The sequence below is a fragment of the Pezoporus wallicus genome, unplaced genomic scaffold, assembly GCF_028554395.1.
Source record: "Pezoporus wallicus isolate ANWC-B61680 ecotype Strahan unplaced genomic scaffold, APGP_CSIRO_Pwel_v1 contig_3812, whole genome shotgun sequence".
Lineage (NCBI taxonomy): Eukaryota > Metazoa > Chordata > Aves > Psittaciformes > Psittacidae > Pezoporus > Pezoporus wallicus.
The window spans coordinates 4,349,144-4,366,145 of NW_026639618.1; the positions used below are offsets into that span (position 1 = coordinate 4,349,144).

Sequence of the window (17,002 nt, forward strand, 5' to 3'; positions counted from 1 at the left end):
CAGAGAAAGGCAAAAAAGTCAGTGTCAGTGACGACTATCCTGGGTAGTCTGATCTAGATGTGACTCTTAGTGACATGGTTTAGTGGTGGACTTGGCAGTGTAAGGTTAGCAATTGGACCCGATGATCTTAAAGGTCTTTTCCAACTTAAATAATTCTTTCATTCTTTAAGTGATTAAGGTAACTTTTGAGTTTACAGAATCTCTGTTACAGAATACCTGAGCAATTAGTTACATTCTCTAGTACTGCAGATTACCACTTTATAGGCTTCGATTGTGAAAATAAGTATCTATGAACCTTATCTAGAATCTTTTTAATAAAATTTGAGAAAACGTCTTTAGAAAACATGCCTATTCACTTGTTATATGAACTCTTAATTAAAGGATGCTGAAGTACAAGACTTCCTGTGGATAATGGTAATTTTACTGGTTTCATTAAGTATTTCCATTTCTGGACCACAGACACACAATATTTAGCAACCTCAAAATCACACAGAGAAATACATTTGTTAAATTCTGTGTGTGTACTTAAAAAATATTTTATTTATCTCTGAGGTTGAAAACTGCAATTAGAGTGTTTCTTTCAAATTTTTATTTACATTGTATCAGTCTTGATCCTAATTACCAATCAATGCTGTCTAGTGAAAATGCAGATACTTGCATTATTGGTGTAAGTAGATCAAATTTCATAACCCATTTTAGAATGCCTTTAAGAAGAAAAAGATAGTGGAAAGCTTATCCAGTTAAGTTTTTTTATGTCTGCAGCTAGAGCATTTTTCAAGTTCATGGTATTTTCAGGAAAGACTGTTATGCAAGCAAGTAAAAGGACACAGAGTTCAAAAAACAAGTTTTTCACTTAGGAGTATTAGTATTTGTCTAAGGAGAAATGTGAATACATTTTGTTTTTTTTTCTATTAAAGTTTTGTAAATACTTCACTTGTTTCTTGTTTAACTTTTGGAGGACATTAAATGTCAGTGAACAGATTGTTGGTACTTGCTTCTTTTTCTTTACACCTTCTCTCTTCAATTCTAATTTATTTGCATTCACAGCTCCCTGTGGAGGAAACTTGACTGGCTCATCAGGCTTTATACTTTCACCAAACTTCCCTCATCCTTATCCTCACAGCAGAGATTGTGACTGGACTATCACTGTTAATGATGATTATGTTATATCATTAGCATTTATCAGGTAAATTGCTACTTGCTAATGTTTGTAACTTTATTACAGGGAGTTGTTCAATTTAACTACTTTGTTGATTGTAGAATGCTGAAATCTAAGCACTTTTTTACTGTGCAGCAGTGAAAGACCTATGAACCTAAAATATTTAATAGTATTCTGCTCTTTACATTGTACATTTAGGTATAAGATATCTTCCATCTTAGAATGAAAATATTTTCATAGTATAGTATAGTATGCAAACAGTTCATAGGTCCCAAATATAGCCAAGCTGTTCTTCAAATCTAGACAATCACTACGATTCTTGACAGGAGCTGACCAGCTTAGCTTTGGTCACATCAGATTGCACACTTACTGAGACTTGACTCACTTATGACATGCAAACTGTTGCAGAATGAGGAAAAAACCCCTTACTGTATAAACAAAAATTTGGATACTCCACTGAGTACTGTTAAATGAGCTTTTGAGTGGGAATTACCCCTCTAACCCTTTTAAACTCAGTACAGGCTATGGCACTTAAAAAGTTGAAGCTGCTGACATTTGAGAGAGTTTTGCATATCTTTTGCGAGGAAATATTTTTGAAATAATCTAATAGCAAAATAATACTTTCCCTGAAGGAACTGACAAGGTCTTTAATGCCTGCATTAGTTTTAATCAGGAACTAGTATGAAGTATAGACAAAATAATGTTTTTTTTTTCAGTTTTTTACAAATAATCTTTTCTAAATCTGCTTTTGTACAGAGATAATCTTATTCGTTAGCCCTCTGCCCTTAAACAAATGTAGGTTAAAAATATGCTAATTAATTTGTCTATAGTTAAATAATTAATTAGATTTTAAAAATTAACTAAAATGAATTTCAAGAGAAAAGATGAGCTTTCATTGCTACTCCTTTTCATTTAAACTGATTGTAAGCAAAATGCATCTTGCCTTTAAGGTTACTGGAAGATCATCTCCTGTGTGTGTGAGGGTGTTCAATCTGACTGGAAGCTGTGTGCACTCTGCAGCAGACTGCATTGTATCATAGAGCATTTCTGCCATGGGTTCCAGTAAATCTATGTTGTTTATTTCTCTGAAGTTTTAGGAATATTGTTGTTATTTTTTTTCTATTTAAAATGTTTCCTTTTTTTTTTTTTTAATTCTTTCTGGCCAGCAGTAAAATGCTTTTTCTAAGCAGAGAATCAATAAATACAGTATTTCTGTTGTTTTCTAATCAAACACTTATGCAAACCACTGTTCTGACAGTGGAGGGTTTCTTTTTTGTTCTATGAAAACAGTGATAGCAAACTTTTATTTAACCTAATAAGAGTGAAAATGTTTAGCAAAGCACATTTTATCTAACAATTCTCTTCTTTGTTCTACAGTTTCAGTATAGAACCAAATTATGATTTTCTTTATATCTATGATGGACCAGACACTAATAGCCCTCTTATTGGGAGCTTTCAAGATAGCAAGCTGCCAGAGAGGATAGAAAGCAGTTCAAATACCATGCATCTGGCTTTTCGGAGCGATGGATCTGTTAGTTTTACTGGATTCCATCTGGAGTACAAAGGTAAATAAAGAGAGTTTTCTATTAAAAACGTTCAGTGTACGAGTTTAAATTTTAATCTGTTTGAATTTCTCATCATTTCCTGCTTGGTAATATTTTTATTTTGCCTAAGAGTATGATAACGTGTATTATCTCTAAATACAAAATATAATGTTACAAAGGTACTAATTTAAGATAAACCTCTAATATGATTTTATTTCACTGATATATGATGATGTTAAATGCATGATTCCAAAAGAAAAAAAAAATCAGACAACAGTTGACAGATATCCAAAATAATGATTCAGTAACAAAACCTACTGGCACATATGCATGTATTTTTCAGAATATAATTTATTTCTATTTTTTCTTCACTTAGTAGGGCATGTTGGCATATGTTTAAGATCCTGTAAGATGAAACAATGTGCCAGGATCTAGGAGACAAATACTGAAAATGAAAAAATATTTGGCTAGATATTTGTATGATAGCCCATGGTAGAGCTGTCTGCATGTCCCAGAGAGATCTGAGGTCATAACACAGTAAAAAAAAATAAAATACAGGCCTGTAAAATTCAGAATCAATAGGAGCTTTCATAATTGCCTCTCTGTGTGTCGTGGTTTAAACCCAGTCAGGTAATTCGTTCGCTCACTTCCCCCCTTTCTTGCCCTCCCCCTGCTCTCGGAGGGACGGAGAGGAGAATCAAAAGAATGCAACTCCCACAGGTTGAGATAAGAACAGTTTAGTAACTAAGGTATAACACAAATCACTACTGCTACCACCAATGATAACAATGATAAAGGAAATAACAAGGGAAGAGAATACAACACCTCACCACCAGCCGACCGATAACTCGCCCCCCTCAGCCCGACCAAGCACCGACCGATACCTCCTCCAACCCTCCAGTCTCCCCAGCCCTTCCAGCTAACTCCCAGTTACATCCTGGGCATGACGTGCTGTGGTATGGAATACCTCTTTGGTCAGTTTGGGTCAGGTGTCCTGTCTCTGCTTCCTCCTGGCTTCCCCTCCTCCCTGGCAGAGCATGAGGCTCACAAAGTCCTTGGCCAAACCAAAACATCTCTATCAGCTCTGTTCCCGAGCCGAAAGTCAAAACACTGCACTGCACCAGCTACCAAGGAGGAGAAACATGACTGCTACTGCTGAACCCAGGACATTATCCACCCCTTATTCCATACCATTCACGTCATGCTCAGATCCCACATTTTCAATATACCATCACTCTTATCTCGGTGCACTCTTATCTTAGTGCATGGACCAGTCCCTATAAAGCTGCTGCGTCCATCTGGTCCATGTCAGGCTCCATCTCTTGTAACAGTCTTCCAGAGCAGGAGAGACTGTGTGCAGTGTTCACACTCGTGAATAACCTGGGCAATAGTGTCCATTGTTAAGTCCACCCCTCGATCATGAGTCCATCTCTGTGTTGCATCTCTGCTCTGGTGGCCTGAAGTGCCATGGGCCCACCAGGCTTAAAATAATTCACTGTCCCCTTAAGCAGTTTCTGCAGCTTGTTGCTGGGGACTCCATACAGCTGCCTTCCATCTCCGACACTTCCAAAGCACTGGAGGGGCCCAGTGGACTAGATACTTGCCCATACTGTCCCACACACCCTGCCACTCATGACTGTCCAGCCTTGGGGAAAACCTCTTGGTCCCCCTATATTGTCGTCTAATCCCAGACAAGACCCAAACCTGACTCTGCTTAACTTTTGAGATCAGACAAAATGGTCGTGGGTAGAACACAGTCTGTGTGTGTGCCAACATGGTGATCCCCATCACAATCAGCAGGCAGGTCCCAAGGATACCCAAAGGCCATTCAAAACCTTCAGAACTCTCAAGCGATGCTGCTGTACTTGTCACTGGGGCTGGTGTAGCTGCTGTGCTTGCCGGCTCTCCCACCACCAGCTTCTCTGAGTCCAGCTCTTCCTCCTCTGCCTTGCTGGGAAATGCTGCGTGGTCTCCTGCATCCTCCTGGGGCTCGGCAGGCGGCTTCCGGGGGATGCTCTCGGCCGTCGCGGGGCTCGGCTCGGCCGCGGGGCTCAGCTCCTCCGCGGGGCTCGGCTCTTCCGCGGGGCTCGGCTCCTCCGCCGCCTTCTCCCGCTGCTCGGCAGCCGCCTCCTTCCTCTCCTCGACCGCCCCGACCTCCTCCACCGGCAGCCGTCCCCTCGCGGCCTCCGGCCCCGCTCCCGCCGCCGCTTGGTCCCCGGGGCCGCTCTCCCGGGCCGGTTCGGCTGCCGCCGGCTCCCGGGGCCGCTCCCCCTCGGCTCCCCGCAGCCTCACGAAGATGGAGAGTAGGGCGAGGGCCAGGACGGTGAAGAGCAGCCGGACGGCCAGGTACAAGTCCACGGCCACGTCCGTCCCGCCCTGCTGCTGGAGCCCGCCCGTATTACAGGCCATTGCCATAAAGCACAGTGAGACAAGAACCTTAGCCCAGGCCCCACACTTGATAAACACTAACACAGCAAATACCGGCTCTAAGTAAGTTACAACATTCTGAAGCTGTGAGATCAAGAGAAACAACTCTGAGAGCCAATAAATCGTCATTGTGATGAGTGACTATTAATCCAGTCAGATCTGTCGTTATCTCAACCCTTCGTGCCCCACGTTGGGCGCCAAAAAGAACTGTCGTGGTTTAAACCAAGGAGGAGAAACATGACTGCTACTGCTGAACCCAGGACACTGTGGCTCAAGAAACAAATACTTGATATTAAATGAATATGAAAATACCCAGTAATCTTTAAAGACAACCAGAGAGAAAATATAGATGCTGCTGGTATAGGGGCAGTGCATGCTAACCTCTTCGGATTTATTTTCTTCTCCATTTATTCTAATAGCAATTAACAAATGAAAAGATTTACAAGAGAAAGACTGATGCATTTATTGCTTTGGCAAACCCACAAAGTCCTCTTTTACTTTTCTAAAGTCATTGGAATCAACAGGTGTAAAGGATGTCTCCACAGTTAAGCTAGTCTTAAGCAGTTAAATGTAGGTGTCAAACATGTTGATAGTGAGCCCAGGTGTATGGTGATCCCATATGTATGGTTCCACATCACTTAAAAATATTTCTTCTTCCTTCTCAATTAAGTTGAAGAGTGACAAAGGCAAATAGAATGCTATAGAAAGCAGTTCAGGAACACAGACATTCTGAAGAACAAGAAAGTATGTTGATTTTTCAAAGGGCCAAAACTTTTTCTGCTGTGCTGTCGAATACAGTCTTGTCTAATGGAATTAAATGTTTTTCCCATTCACCAATCCAAGTATGAAGGATGCTCATTAAGGATGCAATCTCTTATTATTCTTGATCTAGGTTTAAACAAAGAAGTGAAGCACTGCACACTGGAATCAAGACAAAATACAATATAACATAACTGCTTGCCTGTATGTGCCACTAAGATCTCTTTTCTTTCTGTGCTTCCAGGAGTAATGATGCCAAAAAAATTATGTAAATTTTCATCACATTTGTAAAGGTTCTGGAAATACAAACAATGGGAGGATTTAGGCATTTGTTTATGCATTGTGTTTATATGTAAGTGAGGGGAAGTTTGAGAAAGGAATCAATCTAATCCTAATTTTCCCTGTTCAGCTGATATGGTTATATCTCCTGCTTTTCTCAGAATATCTGAAGTATGCATTTCAACCTCTACCTTAGAACAATGAGACATAAACAAAAGGAAGGATTTCAATTCCCATTGAAAAATGTTAAGAATTATGAAATTTGGACAGCTTGAAATCCCATAAGCAGAGGACCAGTTTGCTCAGTGAATTATTCCATTTCTACTGGGAATAACTGCTAAATATGACACTGCTCTACTTAACTTACTTTAGTAGTAGCATAAAGACACTGTGAGGCTGCACCTCAAATTCAGTGTTCAGTTTTGGACCTCTCACTATAGGAAAGTAACTAAGGTGCAGGAGCATGTTCAAAAAAGAGAAATGAAGCTGGTGAAGGGTTTAGAGCACAAGCCTTATGAGGAGCCACTAAAAGAACTGGGGGTGTTTAGGTGAGGAGGCTCAGGGAAGATTTTATAATGCTACAACTACCAGAAAGGAGGTTGTGGAAAGGTGGGTGTCTGTCTCTTGTCTAAAGTAACAAGTGATAGGACAAGAGGATATGGCCGCAAGTTGCACCAGGGGAGGTTTATATTGAATATTAGAAAAAAATTCTGCATGGGTAGGGTTGTGAAGTACTGGAACAGGCTGCTCAGGGAAGTGTTTGAGTCGCCATCCCTGGAAGTATTTAAAAGATGTGTAGATATAGCACTTAGAGACATATTTTAGTGCGGGATTTGGCAGTGTCAGGGTAACGATTGGACTCAATGATCTTCAAGGCCTTTTGCAACCTAAATGATTCTACAAGTCTATGTCTTAATATGTGAAAGTGATATAACTTACTATTTGGCAAAAGAGCAGTTGTAAAGATTCTGAATTTTTTTTGTTATTTTCTTGGATAGCATATTGTAAGCAGAAAATATTGTAAGCATGAGATTAAATTAAGAATTACGTTATTGAGCAGAAAACCTTTACTAGAATTTTTTATTAACCAAATGTTTTGGTTTTGGTTTTGTTTGCTTGTTTGTTTGTTTGTTTATAATGTGTGACTGGGCAGGGAGCCTGCAGAGCAGCAGGTTTCAGAGAGAAGTTTTTAGTGTTGTGATAAGTCAAAAACAGGAAGGAAAAGGCAGGAAATGGTAGAGAATACATTTAAGGTGTACACCTAAAAGTCCTAAACTACTTTGAATAAGAGCTTCCATTTTGTAAAGGATTATCATTTTCAAGAGCAGAGAACAGTTCAGTTAGTTGAGGAAATCAATACAGATGATATTCTTGTAGGTGTCAGAAACAGACCAGCTGTCCAAGAAAAAATCGATACCTGGATGAAGCATAGTCCTCATAATCACATGGAATTTTTAACACTCCTGTAGCTTCTTCAAGAATGAAGTGGCTTACCAGAAGCAGTCCAAAGGATCTCTTAATGGTGTTGATGACAATTTTTTGATGCTAGATGTCTATTGGTATGGTTACTCACCACTAGGGCAGAAGACCCAAGGAAAAGACAGTGGAAAAAGTTGTGGTAATGAATAAGTTTTTACATTGTTTTTCACTGGTCTGTTTTGCTCCTAGTCCTTCCTGGACCTATGACTAGGATTTGGGGAAGTGAAACATTGTCCATAAAGGAGGAAAAAATAGTCAGGAAGCAATTAAGCCATCTAGTTGTGCATATCTCCATTGGAACAGGTGAGATGCACCCAAGAGGAAGCTGGCTGATGCCACTGCAAAGTTGCTTTCAATCATGTCTGAAAGGTCATGGCAGTCAGGGTGGCTCTTGTTGAATAGAAAAGATAAATATGTGCACCTTGAATAAAAGGAAGACCCAGCAAAGTGCAGGGCTGGTAGTTTTAAACTCAGTCCCTAGAAAGATTATGGAACAAATCTACCTGGAAACTATTCCTGAAAACAAGGACAAATAGCTCTTTGGGAACAGTCTCTATGGATTTACCATGGGGAATCATGCCCAACTGACATATCACTGTTTATGAGGAGATAAGTGGCAGTATGGACAAGGGGAGAGTACTGAACATTGAATACCCTGAATTTAGAAAGGCCTTTAACATGCTCTTCCCCAGTATCCTAAGAGCTGAGATGGAGGCTAGATAAGTGCGTGATAAGGAGGATGGAAAACTGACTTGATTGCTGAGCTCGAACTTTTGGTTAGTCTTAATTGTGATTGAAAATATGGGCAGTGCTCTCTTTATTGATGAACTGTATGATGAGACAGAACAAGTTTGTTGACAGCAGCAGTTTGGAGGGAAGTATCAGTACTGTGGAAGGTACACTGCTATTTAGAGGGATCCTATGAGGCTGGAGAATCAGGCTTATAGGAGCCAGGTTTTGGCTGGGACAGAGTTAATTTTCTTCTAATAGCTGACATTGTACTGTATTTTAGATTTATGATGACAGTAACATTGATAACACACTAATGTTTTAGCTGTTCCTGAGCAGTGCTTACACTAAATCAAGGACTTTTCAGCTTCTCGTGCTGCCCTGCCAGTGAGGAGGGTGGGCCACAAGAAGCTGGGAGGGGACACAGGCAGGACAACTGACCCCTTGTCCTGGGTTCAGCAGTAGCAGTCATTTTTCTCCTTCTTGGTAGTTGGTGCAGTGCTGTGTTTTGACTTTCTGTCTGGGAACAGAGCTGATAAGAGTGGTGTTTTGGTTTGGCCAAGGACTTTGTGAGCCTCATGCTCTGCCAGGGAGGAGGGGAAGCCAGGAGGAAGCAGAGACAGGACAGCTGACCCAAGGTAGCCAAAGAGGTATTCCATACCACAGCACGTCATGCCCAGGATGTAACGGAGAGTTAGCCGGAAGGGCTGGGAGACTGCAGGGTTGGAGGAGGTATCGGTTGGTGCTTGGTCGGGCTGGAGGGGGGGCGAGTTATCAGTCGGTTGGTAGTGAGATGTTGTATTCTCTTCCCTTTTTATTTCCTTTATCATTATTATTATTGGTGGTAGCAGTAGTGTGTTATACCTTAGTTACTAAACTGTTCTTATCTCAACACGTGGGAGTTGCATTCTTTTTGATTCTCCTCTCCAGCCCTCCGGGAGTAGGGGAAGGGAAAGAAGGAGGGGAGTGAGTGAACGAGTTGCCTGACTGGATTTAAACCACCACACCCCTACTGACCAAAGGGGTATTCTATACCGTAGAATGTCATGCTGAACAAAAAAATGGAGGGAGTTTCCTGGGGGTTGGCAGCCCGCTGCTCAGGGGTGGGCTGGTCAGCAGGTGGTGAGAACTTGCATTGTGCATCACTTGTTGTTTTGTATATTTTTCTGTCATTATTATTTTCCCTTCCTTTTCTGTCCTATTAAACTTTTTTTATCTCAACCCATGAGTTCTACCACTTTTCCCATTCCATCCCCCATTCCACTGATGGGGAGTGATCGAACAGCTCTGTGGTGTTTTATCTGCATGCTGAGTTGAACCACAACAGTCCTTTTGGCACCTGACAGGGGGCTCGAATAGATAACAACAGATCTGACCAGATCATGTTAAAACAAATGTTAGGTTAATAGTCGCTGGTCACAATATTGATTTTTTTTTTTTTTTTTTCTCTCAGAGTTGCTGTGCTTCTTCTCAGAGCTGTCTTATGTAGCAGATTATTTGCTGGTCATATTTCCTCTTGTGCTGTTTATCATCTCTGGGGGCCAGATTAAAGTTATCGTTTTGCTGTACTGTGTAACACTGACTTATGAGAAGATAAAATTACTTTTCATGAAACTAATCTGTTATTTGTACTCAGCACTGCTGTCATCTCCATGCCTTTGAAACAATGTCTCAGAAATTATTAGTGATTACACTCTTTACCTTTTCTCCTTGGTGAGCCAATCTGTGGGTGAGAAAAGGTGGACCACTTTCACCTGTCCCGTGCTCTTCCCTTTCACCTCCAGGTTGGTTATAAACCTCTTGAGAATTTTGGACATCCCTGGGATGTGCGAACTAGCATGTTCCTATTGCTATGTCTCCTGAATGTGTTATGGATATTGCTTAGAGATAAACAACCATTTAAGATACCAGATCTGCCCCAAGGCTGGATGGTTGTGAGGGGCAGGGTGTGTGGGATGGTATGGAAAAGTACTTAGGACAGTCGGCATTTCCTGTGTTTTAGAACTTCACCCCTGAACTAGTGCAGAATCCAGAGAAACTAGTAAAATATTTGAAAATGTATGCTGTCACCCTGGCATTTCCAGACAGAAATCACTGCAATGTTCTGGGGCCTGGCCCATGCGTACCAATACCTTCTCAACACTATTCAGTACCCTCCAGGGGAAGAGAAGGTCTTTGGATCTGATAAGAAAATGACAGGCACTGCAGTTACTACAACTACTGTGACAGGCATTGCAGCTGAACCAGCGAACGAACCTGTGCCAGTATCAGTGGCCCCTATAAACAAAATGGAACACTGGATGTGAAAGTCAGCTCATTTACTAAGAAAAGAAACTCCTACTATGAAGAGAAAGGAGAAAGTGGATGAGGCAGGCTATGCTGAAGCAGCACCATCATGAGAAGAGGAGGAGAAAGAGGCAGAACTCGTAAATGAGGTGGTAAACAGTGGATTCTTATCCCTGAGTAAACTGTGAGACATGCTAAAAGATTTTGCTGTTGTCCAGGTGAGCACATTGGACTACAGTAGTCCTATCTTAAATGGCAATAGTACTCAAACTGTGCTTCATTGATGGGCCGTATTTTTCAGATACATATCTCAGACCTCACCCAGGTCTCAAGTCTGGTCTATAATCATGTTTCTGGTTGGGTTTTGTTGTTCCTTTCCTCCCTTCCTTCATTTCTAGCTTATAATGGAAGAACAGCTCGCTAGTTCTAATACATGCTCTGAAGAATAATTATGGAATATTTGCTATAGTTGTAACACTGTCTCTAAGAAGTTTATTATGTCTGTGTTCTCTTTGAGACTTATGGATGGAGTAATAAGTAATCAAGTTCTGGGCAAAGCAACTGCTTCTCTTGGCTTTCAATGATGTTCTCCATTCACAGGGATACTAGTTTTCTAGAGGATTTGAGCATCATTACCACATTAGCTAAAAGAGACTTCTTTGTTGAACTTGAGATTGTGGCAGCACATATCGCTCCCTGTTTTCAGCTTGTATTTCAGAATCCTGAATTGATCCAGTAGTATGTGAATGTTACCAGAGAAGTAACTGATGTTTTTCTTGAAGCTTGTTGCAAAGTTTTATTATGGGCAAAAGGAATTTGCACAAGTATGTGCAACCAAGAATATAATGTTACTGTAACTGAAATCTTACCTGACTAATGAAAGGATTATTTTTATTTCATTCCTATTACAGAAAAAAACTTAAAAAAACCTGTAACTACAGAAAAAGTCTTTATAATAATACAGCTAAAATTGTAACACACACACGCTGTCAAGCATATTCTCTGTTCTGCTAAACCTGCCACTGCCCTTCTTTGTTTTCAACTTAATGATACTAGTATTCTTAGGAAAGAAAGGGAACAGGCTAAGGGGTCATCAGTGTCTTGATTTCTTCAATTGGAGCAATATGACATTGATGGTAAAGAACTTCTCCTCCTGTCTCCTGGGAGCACTTCTGTTTTATTTTTACAAATTTGTTAATACTGTCTTCTTTTTGGCTCAGTTTGGTGTTTTGTTTGTTTGTTTGTTGTTTTTGTTTGTTTGTTTTTGTTTTTTCCCCCCGCAGTCCCTCAGCTTGACCTGATGTATCCTTTTGCTACATTTGACTTTTTCCTCATATATTGTAGTGTAGTATACTGACTTTCTTTACAAGTTCACTTAGCAGCTATTTCAGATTTGCCAGAGTACTCTGAAGGTGTTAAGTATTCAAGGCTTTACTTTTTCAGAATAGTTATTAACAAACTGTATTTCTATAGTGACATTATTACTGTTTAATCAGCAACTTCAGGAGGCTGTCACAACTGTATCTTTGGGGAAAAGAAAATTACAGGGCTGTAAGTTTTCTCTAGAGAAAATCTGTGCTGTGACAGATCATGTCTTTTCTCATTTTTTGATTTATGCACCAGACATAATGGATGACTTTATCTTTTTCTCTCTTTAATTTCTCATGTAGTACTAATCTCTACTTTATCCAAGGACCTTCTAGAATTATGAAATCTAGGTTTCTTATCATAACCTCCAGAATGGTGGTCTCATATTATCAGTTGTGCATCAATACAAATATATTAATATCAGTTCAGTAAGAAGAAATCACAATATTTCCTCGCTATTGTCAAAGTGTTATAGTCCTAAATTAGATTTTTTTTTTTCCTCTCTTTTTTATTTTTTATTTGAGAATTTAGACTTGAAAGAATTTTTAGTTTACCCTCAGGTCTGCCAGACTTCTCAAATGAAAGTGTGATTTGCCTACATAATAATTATTAATACCTATGTGATAACTTTCAGACTTTCTAGTAAATTTTATCTTTTAACTTTTGATTTTCCATCCAAATTTTTGAATGAGTGTTATAAAAGTTTTAGCCTTTCTTTTTCCAGTGTCACATGGTACTTTGAAAACTTACCATTCAGAACATGAGACAGATGTTACAGGCACCACACAACTACCTATGTGAATCAGTGTAGGTATCAAATATCTTTTCTTAACAATAAACTATGTGATGTAACTATTACTTACTATTATACTGGTTTTCATATCAGAAGCATACTCTGTAGATTAGTGTCCTAGTTTCACCTGGGATAGAGTTAATCTTCTTCCTAGTAGCTGGTACAGAGCTGCGTTTTGGCTTTAATCTGATAACAGTGCAGGTAACACGCCGATATTTTAGTTGTTGCTAAGTAGCGCTTACCCAGATCAAAGACTTTTCAGTCTCTAATGCTCTGCCAGTGAGGAGGGGCACAGGACGCCAGGATAGCCAAAGGAGTATTCCATACCACAGCATGTCCTGCCCACTATATAAACTGGGGTAAGTTACCTGGAAGGGACTGATCGCTGCCTGGGTCGGGCAGGGTATCAGCCGGCAGGTGGTGAGTAATTGTATTGTGCATCACTTGTGGGGTTTTTCTTTTGTTTTAATTTCCCCTTTTAGTTTTATATTCTCTCCCCTTGTTGTTTCCCTTAGCAGTAGTAGTAGTAGTATACTGTACTTTAGTTATTGGACTATTCTTATCTCAGTCCGTGGGATTTACATTCTTTTGCTTCTCCTCCTCATCCTGCCCAGGGAGGAGGAAGGGTGTGTGTGTGAGAAAGCTCCGTAATTACCAGCTTGGTTTAAAACATGACAATTAGATACGTAAGTCATAATAAACAGCTAAACATATTAGGAGGTCTTCATGTTCTTTTGGAAGATATGATGTTGAAATTTCAACAGAATTATTGTGTGTTTCCCTCTTCAATTGTAAATGTACTGCAGTACTTTTGCAATGTAATTCTTTCCTCTCGTAAATACCACAACATAAAATTGGCCTTAGGGGATCAAACCAACTATCTCTTTAGTTCATTAGCTTGTCTCTCACAGTGATCATAGCTGATATGTGGCTAAACTGTATAATAGTTGGGTGGCATGGTCTAGTGGGAGGTGTCCCTGCCCATGGAAGGGGGGTTGGAACTAGATGATCTTAAAGTCCTTTCAAACCCTAGCTATTCTATGATTCTATATAATAATTATGCCATATTATCTTAAGTTTTCAGAAACTAAGAAGCTAAGAAACTAAGTTTTCAGATTAGATACTGCCAGAATCAAATAAAGTTCTTTGTATCTGAAACTCTTAAATAGTTTTCCTCATATTGTCTTTTTGAAACTGTACCTACCTGTAGCTGAAAATTCCACAGTGCAAATACGCCTCGTAAAATAACACCTTTTTTTGATGTATTAGAAAGTAGGCACTGATCCTGCAGAATATAATAAGAGTTCCTATTGATCTTCTCCACAACAGTCTTAATTGGTAAAGAAGAAAATCTGAAATTTCTGTCTTCTGCTTCATAAAAGAAATTAGTTCAAATACCATCCTGCACAACACAAAATCATCTGCTTCATTCCAGCTTCTACCATGTCCTAGCACATTTTCTGTTTGTTCTTTTTTTTTTTTTTCCCCCTAACTGGAAACATATTGCAAATTTTTCTGGAATTTTTGTCATTTCTCCCCTTCTTGATAGTAATATTTTTCATTAGAAATGCTGAGTGGTTATTTTTTTTGGAGTTTTTTAGGTCTTGGATATTAAACATACAGGTATTCACATTATAGAAGGAAAAGGGAAGCAAAGATAAGAGCATATTCATGTTTTTGAATTTCAATATTTTTAAACAAATAGCTCTAAATAACAACAACAAAAAAAGGGAGATAAATTTTAAGTAGTATTTGAATGCTTTGTCATCTTGTGAGGGAAAATTCCCACCCATATTTGAAAATATGTCAGTATATCATTTGAATGGATATAGATATTCATTTGTGATTTATTAATTTTGAATACATTCATTTGGATACTTTTTATTTTGTAACAAACTACTTGTGCTGGTTTCTACCACTTCAGAGTTTTCAGACCACAGTTTTAAAACTATGATATGTTTTATCTATTGGAACAGTGTCCATAGTTCTAACTTCATCTAATTATGTAACTAAATCTTTGGTCCCAGTGAGTTCTGGAACAAAATAATTCTCATTATGGAGTTCTATAGGTATTGTCTACAAAAAGTATAGGAAAGATGGTTTTCGTCATTATATAGTAATGGAGAGAGAGGCTTTGGTGTAAGAATGGAAGGAACATTATGTATCTACAGAATGTTCAAATAAGACCTTGAGGAAACTCCAGAGAAATAGTTCTTATGTTTTAGATTATATTCAGAACTAAGTTTGCATTTTTTTTCTGCTATAGCAAAGCTGCGTGAGTCTTGCTTTGATCCTGGAAATATAATGAATGGAACAAGACTTGGAATGGATTATAAACTGGGGTCAACTGTCACGTATTACTGCGATGCCGGTTACATACTTCAAGGATATTCTACACTAACATGTATCATGGGAGACGATGGAAGACCTGGATGGAATAGAGCCCTACCCAGCTGTCATGGTAAGAGCATTTTTTCATTTATTATAGATGCTGTTGTTATTATTCTTGCTTTGTCACATTGAAGAAACAGGTAGAAAATTAGCTTAAGCCATTTTAATAAACTTCTCTTTTAGGACAAAGTTCTTTTCAATTATATACTTAATACAAATAACATTTAATAACTCAAGGTTTTAATAACATTGACTAAACAGTGCTACAAGCTAATATTGTAAATAGAGATTAATAGTAATGTCATCCTCTATGACAACTTGTATTCTTGAATCAGCAAATTTACAACATAGTAATATATATGTAATTAAACATAGCATGAAGTATACTCTGGATGTAACAATATATGTTTGTTTCTTTTTGTTACTACTGGTTTTTAAACCATGTAGATGAAGTATTTTGTATATACAACATTACATCATTTAACCTGTTGCATATGTGGTCTTTAGGAAAATTCAGCCTTGAAATGCACCAAAGATCCAATCATTCAAATTTTTATGAAAAACTCCACTTATTTCAGGAAACCCCTGTCTTTGGTTATACTACCAGTATCTCAAATGTAAACATTTTTAGGTTTAAACTCTTAAAAGATTCAATATTTGTTTTGCTGATTTGGTGTTAATTTTTGCCAGCACTTGACAGCCACTTCAGAAAAAAAACCCAAAACAATATTCTTTTCACATAATCTGTAAAACTGAGCACAAAACCCTCCCATCTATCCAGATATTTGTGAACAACACAAAAATGCCAGATCATAAAACTAATATTTTATTTATCAAAGTAGAATCTCCTCATTACCATGTTAATTTCAATTCCTTTTCATAATTTAAAGACAAAAAAAAAATCCCTGCCAATTCAATTTCCAATTTTAATATTTTAACTACGGTGTGGATTTTCTTTTTTTTTTTGTGTACTTAAATTTCTTTTGCAAATTAGATGGTAGAGTAAGAATAAAATAAAAAAGATATATAAGTTGTCAACTATAAAAAAAATAACCAATTAATTTTGTAAGCATTTGAAGAACTTAGAATTTTCATTATCCACCAAAACCATCATAACACTGAATAGGAAAATTCAGTAGCATCAAATTGGAAAACTTGCCCTAGGACACTGTAAGTGTTTCAGACTTGTAGACTGTGTGCAATTGAAGTCAGAAGTTTCTTTCTCTTTTTAAAATGGAATATGAATGTTGGAAGGGGGGGATAGCAGTCAGTGAGGAATGCTGTGTATAAGAGACAAAATGTTTCCTTCTTTTGGAAGATCTTTTTCATCAAAAGATAAGTAGTTTCTTTGTCAGTGATGCAATAATTGGGTCTATTCACTTATAATCTGCTTAGCAGTCTTCAATTTCTATCTATTTTGACATACACTAAAGGGAGACTGTTTTACTTGGGTGAACTGTCAGTTTAATGAAAGGAAAAAAATCTTGTAATGAAAGGGTTGTTGTTACTGATTCTAACGGAACCATTTCCTTTCCTGGATGAACAAGGCCTTATTTCAAAGATGACAAACCCTACACTTCTTTAGGGTATGATGCCACAGAATAAGCTCCATAAAGTGACTTAGCCTTGGAATTTTCATTTATCTTTCTTTTCACCCAGTTCAGAGTTGGTGTAGGTTTGTAGATGTGATTTATTATAGCATATTTTTACTATGTAATGAATACCCCCTGTTATAGTGGGATTTAGCTCAAGAAAAACAAACCATTTATACAGCTGTGAGAAAGATGG

At 38.4% G+C, this 17,002-nt stretch overlaps 1 protein-coding gene across 1 annotated transcript in view; it reads left to right on the forward strand.

Moving 5' to 3' along the window:
* Nucleotides 1–17,002, forward strand: part of CSMD3 (CUB and Sushi multiple domains 3) — a 599,019-nt gene that overhangs the window by 419,024 nt on the left and 162,993 nt on the right. Inside the window, exons 29-31 of the mRNA XM_057415252.1 lie at nucleotides 1,048–1,186; nucleotides 2,537–2,724; nucleotides 15,090–15,284. Of these exons, the coding sequence (XP_057271235.1) occupies nucleotides 1,048–1,186; nucleotides 2,537–2,724; nucleotides 15,090–15,284 (522 nt within the window). The remainder of the gene's footprint in view (nucleotides 1–1,047; nucleotides 1,187–2,536; nucleotides 2,725–15,089; nucleotides 15,285–17,002) is intronic.